Raw genomic sequence first — 8,611 nt, 5'->3', positions numbered from 1 at the left:
GGGTCTACCGGTTTTTCTATGTTTTAATTTAATTAAAAAATATGATTTACTATTTTGACCTCAAAATATTAAATATAGTTTAGATGACCCAACCCCAAACTCACCATCAATCTTTGACCCAATGCTAACCTTGCATATGCTTCTCCTTCTTCCTCACCATCATTCTTCTATCACAACCAATAGCCCACATTGACCCAATAAATAACCAGACAACCCAATCTCCCTTACAACCACCTAAACCATAAACCGCACAACATCCATTTTCAGAGCTTCACTGTCGCGACGCTACGCTCAAGGAGGTTACAGAGGCTTGCCTCGTCACGGTTTTCAAGGACCCCAAACTCAAACCTTGCCTTTGTCGAAGCCACCTGCCATGCCTATTCCATTGTTGCTGCGAGACCTGACGACGCCATTATGGCCTTTTGTCGTGCCAACAACCATGACCAAAGATTTCTCTCTCTCCCCCCACTGACTCGATCTCTCATTCCTTCTCTTGGTGCGACAGTTTTACCCTTTTTCTTTTATAATTCACAAAAGTTGTAATACACTAACAATAAGTGGTGGTTGGGATAAGAGCTTTCTTCTAGATATGGGCATCAACAACGTTAAAGCGTCCTCAATCTGGTTCACTCTCTTTGAGATCGCTATCGTCCTCCTCGACCGAGATGAAAACGGCGGCGGATTTGACAACATGAACACCGTAATGAGTGTAGGTGAAGATGATGGGGCAAATTATATGTAATTATAAAAAATTACGAGACCTATGTAATATAACGAGAAAGAAAATTGGTCATCTTGCATATATTTGATTAATTGAGGCAAAAATAATAACTTACATTTTATTTAAAATAGAGAAAAGCCCGTCCACACACCAAAACGGGCCAAACCAACCTTGTGTGAGGTCGCACATGAATATACATATGTGCATACTAGGAGATTCTTAAACATCAATGTTAATCAAACAATATAAGAGAATGTTTCTAACAAGTTGGAAATGTCATTTTGAAAATTGAAAAATAAAAGAAACAAATTCACTCAATCTAACTTGTATAAAATTCGATAATTATCATTACCGCACACAATTTTTCATAATAACAAAAATAAAGGGTAGCCAAACTTGTGCATCATGCACGCTTTCGACCTAAAGGAATAATTGCATTGACGGACATATTAGAAATATAATCATTCATAATAAAAATGAGGTAAAATGCGGAGTTAGCAGACAAATGGTGGTGGCAGACAAGGGTTAGATCACGGAAAAAATAGTCTAGCCATGACGTATATGAAGGAATCCATAGAATAGGAGTAACGTTGGATCCAACGTGCTGTGCCCATCCACTCCAAATGTGTCACTTTCAACATTAATGAAATCAAATCAGCACACTCAGCACGCACACGCATCCATCACCTCTTTTCAATAAATAAATCAATATTTATATTTATTTAAAAACAAGATCAAAACCACTCTCTCTGTTTCTTTCTTTCTTTCTTTCTTTCAGACTCAGTCATCGATCGAAACTGTGAACAGGTCACCAACTTCAACTTCTTCTTCCCATGGCTTTCACCAATGCCTTCATCGCTCCTTCATTCGCCGTCCACGCCGGCAGTAGGGTTTCCGATCCGCTCTCCATTCCTCTTCCCTCTGACGCCTTCTTCCGCTCCCGACCTTCCCTCTCCAGAAACAAGTCAGAATTCCTCTTACTTCGTCGCCCTTACACTTTTCTTCATTTTCTGCAATCACCGCTGTTTATCAGAGTCAACGATACTGTGTTTTACTTTCTCTCTGCAATTTCAGTTTGGTTAGATTGATATGTAGATGAAAGTTGATGGATACATAATGGGAATGTGGTGTTCATTAGGGATTGAATAAAATCAGAGTCATACTGATTATCTTCAAACAAAAGAGTACAAAACAAAATAGCTTCAATCAGTATTTTTTTTTTAATTTGAAATTTCATTAGATTCTGCTCTCTGGGGAACAGAAGTTTGAAGAAAATCGATTCAGCATAGCGGCAAGCCAAAAAAACGCTATTTCGAGCGCTATTGTGGCGCTATAGCCGCAAATAACGGTGAATAGTGAATTAGCGGTGAACCCCCGAGGCGCTACACTATTGCACCGCTATGTCGCGCTATTAACAAGCCTGGTATCTATATCTCTTGTTTCTTACTGCTGGCTGAAATGTTGTGCAGGAATATTCTAAATGCTTCAGCTTATGACTTGAATGCAGTTGGTTCAGCTTCACTGGTCAGTGTGAGTTTCTGTTCTGAGCTTTTGTTAACTATTTCTTACATGTAGCCTCTGGGTTTTGTAGGTGGGTATGCTTTGCGTATATTTTTATGACATTTGATTGGTGAATTCTTACTGCAGAAGTTCAATAGGGATCATGAAAGTGTACCCATGCCAATGGTTTTGATAGATCAAGACTCGGATTCTGAAGCAACGATTGTGCAGCTTAGCTTTGGTGATCGTCTTGGAGCTCTTATTGACACGGTGATGTGGCTATTGGAAACTTAGTCATGCTCAATCTGATAGGAACTGGTATTTTTATCAGAATTAAATAAGGATTAGCCCTAATTACAAGGTATAAGTATAACACACTCATAAATGTAGAACTTCAAAGGTCTACAAGCCTGCTAATTCCCAAAGGCCCCAATGCACTCAAAATGACTAGGCTGCTCTCTCTTGCTACCTCTCTTATTAATAGACACTTAAACTCTAACAGACATCCATCACAACCTCTCAAACTTTCAATCCAATTGAATCTCTTTGTGTATTCTTGATGGGATATCGTTGCAGTATGATTGTTATTAAAGTGATGCCCTCCTTACGTGGTAGTTAGAGAATATTTATCTGATTTGTTACTCTGCCTATGTGATATATTGTTTTGTCAATCGGTACATAGCCTGTTCCAAGCTGTTATAAAAAACTTCAAATCTTGATGACACGAATCAATGATACTGGCAGTATTATTGTGGACCTTATATATGTTTTTTAAAAGGACTGAGATCCACATCATATTCTCTTGTTAGTAGTTTCTTTTCCTGTATTATTACTTAGGTTTATTCGCCAAAGGATAATGTTGTGAGTAGTGACCTTAGTTGTAGAATTTGGGATTTAATCATGATCCATATGCTAAACTCGGTTGAGTGTTGATTTATTAGTTAGTAGCGTTATCTTGGAAAATATTCTCTCTTTATGAAGGTCCTAAAGTTTGTTTTATTAAATTATGTATTTATGTTTCACCACTACTATTCAAACAAGCACATCTGATAGAACAGATGTAAATAATGAAAGTTTTATATTTTCTTCGGAGTGGCTTTCTTCTCCTTTTTTCCTCCTTTCTCCCATCCTTAAGTCATTTCTCCCTGAGTGAACAAGCCTTGCTTCTCATTTATAGAATTCACCTGAAAACTACATACCAGTCTTTGTAATCTGTTAGGTTTACTTTTTAAAGAAATAGAAAAGAAAGGCATTATCAGGACTGTAGGAAGGCTGACAACAGACAACTTGTTTGAAATATTGTTTAAACAGAGCACATTCAGCGACCAGATTACTATTGCTTTTGCTACATTACAAAAGGGCATCAATTATATCAATTTTTTAATGTTCTGAGCTCATTTTATCTGTCTACATGATTTTATAAGTATTTATTAGTTATTAATAATTGTCGTCCGTTGTTCATATCAAGGCAGATGAAAGCACTAAAAGATTTGGGATTGGATGTATCAAAGGGAACTGTCTCCACAGAGGGATCGGTGAAGCAAACCAAATTTTTTATTACACAATCGTAAGTCTTATTTGTATCTTTCTGACAATTTAGTAGAGCATCTTGAACATATGAAGCAGTAGCAATGTCACTGATCATTGGTTGTCTGATATGTTTTCAGTTCTTCATTAAAACATTTAGTCTTCACAGATTTATTTGATTATATTGTCACAGAAATACTGGGCGCAAAGTTGAAGATCCTGATATGTTAGAGAGAATTCGACTTACCATTATTAGCAATCTGTTGAAGTATCATCCTGTAAGTATGCTTGATAGATGTTATTTTTTTTTCTGAATTTCTTATTATTTTACATGAGAACCTTTCCAGAATTCCAGTAATTAAAGTTTCTTCTTATTACAAACTTTCTTTGTTATTTATGTCAATATACTTTCTACTTTGCTCCTAATTTTCAGTTTTTTCTACTCTCCTACTTGTCTAGGAATCCAGTGAACAATTAGCTATGGGTGAAGTGTTTGGCATAAAGGCTCCAGTGAAGAAGGTGAATAATACTCTTCTAGACTTGTAGTCTTTCCTTTCATCTTTCCTTTACTATAGATATATACATTGCTTTTTATGAGGGAGACCTCTACTTCGTTTTTTCTTTTGTTTTTTTACCATTAAGGTTGAAAATATTTGTAAAAACTTTCCTGATGAATTTGGTTGTTTTGTGTGCTTGAACGAATTTTTAGGCCTTAAACCCTGAGATCATATTTATTCATACATCCTGGTCAGCATTTCATTTCCCAGTAGATGGTTTAGCTAATCTTGTGTTAACAACCATTCTTCCATTAAATGATTAGAGTGTTGTTGTCTATTTACTTTCTGGTAGCGTAGATGTTAGGATCCCAAGACTCAGAATTGAAAGAATCTACTGTTATTGAAAGAAAAGAATAGAAGAGTAATCTCCTTCAAGGGTTGCCCCTTACATCTTAGCCACTGCTCTAATTTTTTTCCCACTCCACAAACTCAATCGATGTTGCACCAAATCTCACATCCCCCTATTTATATATCTAACGAATCCCCTTCTAGTAACTACTAACTAACTACAACAGCCTTAACTACTATAAAAGCCCTTAGCTAAGTTTCCTTTTTTTACATCCTAACAGTAGACTATGCTTTTCACTTTTTCTTATATAATTATATGGTGATTTTTGTAGTTAAATTATAACTTCTTGAACCTGCCTCCAGATTTTGACTGCAGATGGAGGCTAATTATACTTGTTAAAGTGTTGCGATATTTGATTCCATGAAATGCTTTTATGGGTCCATTGCGTAATCTTAGTGCTTGTTTGTTTTCTAGTCACATTCATGATTCAACAAAACCAGCTTTTTTATTTTTCAATCCTTCGTAAGAACTGGATTTTCATTCAAAGTGATTTTAAGCTTTGTGAACGGATATCCAAACACGCTAGTCTTCTAAATATCAACTTTATTATTATTGTTTCGTGCAGCTTGATCTTGATTTTGCAACTCGTATTCAAGTTAAGGAAGATGGGCCTAAGAGGAGGTTTGCATCTTTATAATATCTGAATGTAATCCTTTTTTTTAGCTAGATTTAACTTTTTTAGTACAGTTTTTGAACTGTTTATTATGAACATTGTTTGGAAACCAAGTGATTTGCATAATTAGCAACCTGATATGTGTAGGTGCTTGATGTCATCTGATGCATTTTAATTCAAAACTTTTCAGCTTGTTGTACATAGAGACGGCAGATAGGCCGGGACTGCTAGTTGAAATCATCAAAGTCATTGCAGATGTGAACATTGATGTTGAATCGGCTGAGATTGATACAGAAGTATCTTCTTCCTCGATGTCCCCTGTGCGTTTCTGTCTTTCTTTTGCTTCATTTACTAATTTCACCCACTTTTCTCTCAGGGTTTGATTGCTAAGGATAAATTTCATGTCAGTTATGGTGGAGCTGCATTAAACAGTTCAATGTCTCAGGTAACCATTGTGTCCAAAAGAAATGGAGACTTAAGACCCTAAATATGTAGTCTTGCTCAGTGTCTTGACTGTTTTTTATCGGGGTTGAAGGAATTACATGTTGTTCATAGTTTCTTCAGATTTCTGTTGAAGTCAATGTGTCAATATTTTGGTTCTCCTTTTGCAAATTTCGATGTGTGTTTTCCCGTTTCAGATGGGAAACCAAACACACATCTTATCATTGCATTGATTCTGCTAAATTAAATTGCTCAACAATCTCTTGTTTTATTTTTGAATGAGCAGGTTTTGGTGAACTGTCTGCGTTACTACCTCCGGACACCAGAGACAGATATTGATAGTTACTGAGGAATCAACCACCTTGTAAAATAAGCCAATTTTACGGTTCTTGTACCCAATCGCAAGGGTGAGCTCAAGATCACCTTCGAGGCATACATATTATGGAATGATAGATGTTGCCTGTGAAATCAATGAATGAAATACCTGTAACTGTTCCGTTAAACTTAAATCTGATGTGAACGTGAAAAGATTGGAACATTTTAATTTGCCTCATTTTCTCCAAGGAGTTTTAATCTACTTCATACTTAACAAAACAATGCAATCTTCCCATTCCCATGCTTAAAAACTCCACAGCATTGCTTTTGCAAATGGAAAGTCAAATTTTGACACAAATTTCTTGGATATCGACATTTGTTTCAGGTCATCAATAATGACTTCAAATTTAACGAAAAAAACTTAAAAATAAAATATCAGCAGTTAATTTAGATACAATTCTCTTTTCTGCAAGTTGAATTTAATTAATACATTGTAGCAATTTTTTTGGTCCACTAATGGAGCATATAATTCACAAAGTGCTTTAAATTTGCTCTTGCATGCTTGTCTTTTGGGATTGAGATTCAAGGTCATTCTTTAAGCTATCTTCTTCACTGCAATGTCCCTCTTTCCTCAGTGAAAAATACTCCACCTTTTCACCATAGCCTCTACCTGTAGTGACTCCAATTAAGTAGAAAGACATAGCAAAGATAGTGACTCCTATCAACAACCAGCTGAATTGAAGGTTCACCAATGAGACAGCTCTATGAAGGGCCTTATCATCACTGCATTTTACCAGATATGGATCCTCCTTAAAGTGAATGGAGCACCCTTTGGCTACAAATCCAGGTGTGGTGAGCATTAACCCTATGACCATGAGCCACACACCTTGGAAGACTATGCAAACAGATCTCACAAAGCCAACCATGAAGCTCTTTGGCAACCCAATTCCCATTAGAGTTGTGACTAAAGAAACAAGAATCAGAAGCTGCAGCAACAAGTGGTATTGGCCTTCTACTCCTGTGTATGTCAGTCAGGACGAAATCAAAAAATTGATAAAGGAGGTGGAAAGTTAACATATTAAGTAAAATCAATAACGACTAATCAAAGGAGATGATGTGTTTGTTTGGATACAAACACAAAAACACTTATCAGAGTTTCTCTACCGGGAAAAAACATGACGGATTCAATATAAAATATTTCAGGAATAGCAAATATAACAATTGAGTACTATTATATTAAGGAACTTTTTCTCTGGGGCCACTGCCCCATTTTGCTAGAACCTCTATCCGTCCCTACCTGTGTGATCTCTAGAATGAAGGTGGATGAGAAGAAACTCTTGCACAAAAGCCAAGGCTCCAAGCAATTGGGTTAGCTCATGTTGAGCTTTGATGCATTTTCTGTCAAGAACCATGGCAAAGGTGGCATAGACCAAGAAACCCAGGGCCATTGAGGAGTGTTCAAAGTTGTGGAGGTGGTCAGAGGGGATGGTTCCATCAGGGTCCAATGGATGGTGGTGAAGGGGAGATATGAAGAGCTCCATGGCTATGAAGAGTGAGCAGCTTGCCATGATGAAATAGAGCTCGAGGTGTCTGCTTATTCTGAAGGGAAACCAAAGGGTTGACGTGTAGGAATTGGAGTAAAGAGCATGGAGCTTGATGTGGTTGAAGAGGTGCCATAAACCAATCAAAAAGAAGCCAAACCCCAAAAAAACATGCCCCTCAAGCATAGTGCCTCTTAGTCAAATCAAATCAAATAACACAAGAGAGAAACCTACTAGGTTGGTGTTTGGCTTGTTACTTTAACCACCAAAGGTAAATTCCCACCAAGTAAATAATTAACAGAAGAAAATGAGGAATGGGGTAGTGACTTTATTTTCAGAGTAGTGACTTTATTTTCAGAGTCCCTATACTTATAAGACTAAATGAGTATCCTTTATAGAGATCTTATGCAATGCAGATGAAGTTTGTTCATAAAGATGGCTGATGAGAAGTGTGAGTCTATGAAACAAAGCTGTGACAAGGCATGAAACCTCCTTTCATAAGGGGAAAGGTTGGTTGGTGTGGTACGTGCGTGTCTCACAAGGTACAAGGTTTGGCATTTTACGCTAAGACAGAAAGAAAGAACAAGGTGCTTTTTCCTAAAGGAAACTTCAGGCCAATGGCCTTATACAGTGATGACAGCAGAACTGTACCATGAAAGGAAACATATGTGTGCTTGGCAGTTAGATATGCCATCATGAGACCTGGTTCAAGTAGTAAATGTAGAGGTCCTATCCTAGGTATCGGATTATCGGAAAAAGATCCAATGTTTGGTAAACAATTATTACTTAATGCTATGATTAATCCACTTCTTTATTCATGTAGTTTTCATGGAGTTGTGTAATTTGATCCATGAGTTTATTGAACTTCATCTTTGGTGTACTAGTCAACTGAATTCAGTAATGTTATATATGTTACTCCATAAATGAAAGTTGTAAGAAATGCATAAAATTAAAATGCTGGCGAAATTAACAATAAACTTATAAACTATACTTAAGGAAGGATATCCTAAAAGAAACACACGAAGAATCATTTGTTGGTAATTAATT

At 36.7% G+C, this 8,611-nt stretch overlaps 2 protein-coding genes across 3 annotated transcripts; one reads left to right on the top strand and one right to left on the bottom strand.

Annotated features, from left to right (window-relative positions):
* Window positions 1-1,461: 1,461 nt before the first annotated feature.
* LOC130717327 (ACT domain-containing protein ACR12) lies at window positions 1,462-6,271 on the top strand. Of its 2 annotated transcripts, none has more exons than XM_057567529.1 (10): window positions 1,462-1,685; window positions 2,191-2,245; window positions 2,369-2,491; window positions 3,694-3,788; window positions 3,942-4,026; window positions 4,208-4,267; window positions 5,220-5,275; window positions 5,458-5,563; window positions 5,644-5,712; window positions 5,995-6,271. In XM_057567529.1, exons 1-10 carry the CDS (start codon window positions 1,555-1,557, stop codon window positions 6,055-6,057), a joined length of 843 nt encoding a protein of 280 aa, XP_057423512.1. In that variant the 5' UTR covers window positions 1,462-1,554; the 3' UTR covers window positions 6,058-6,271. The 2 variants fall into 2 exon arrangements, with proteins under 2 accessions (XP_057423512.1, XP_057423510.1); XM_057567527.1 differs by having other exon boundaries at window positions 1,463-1,685; window positions 2,191-2,251.
* A 198-nt stretch (window positions 6,272-6,469) lies between these two features.
* LOC130717326 (uncharacterized) lies at window positions 6,470-8,235 on the bottom strand. The gene is made up of 2 exons (XM_057567526.1): window positions 7,321-8,235; window positions 6,470-7,041 (listed from the first exon to the last, which is right to left on the bottom strand). Exons 1-2 carry the CDS (start codon window positions 7,748-7,750, stop codon window positions 6,566-6,568), a joined length of 906 nt encoding a protein of 301 aa, XP_057423509.1. The 5' UTR covers window positions 7,751-8,235; the 3' UTR covers window positions 6,470-6,565.
* Window positions 8,236-8,611: the final 376 nt, after the last annotated feature.

This window comes from Lotus japonicus, chromosome 5 (genome assembly GCF_012489685.1).
Source record: "Lotus japonicus ecotype B-129 chromosome 5, LjGifu_v1.2".
NCBI lineage: Eukaryota > Viridiplantae > Streptophyta > Magnoliopsida > Fabales > Fabaceae > Lotus > Lotus japonicus.
This window is presented reverse-complemented; position numbering and strand designations above follow the sequence as displayed.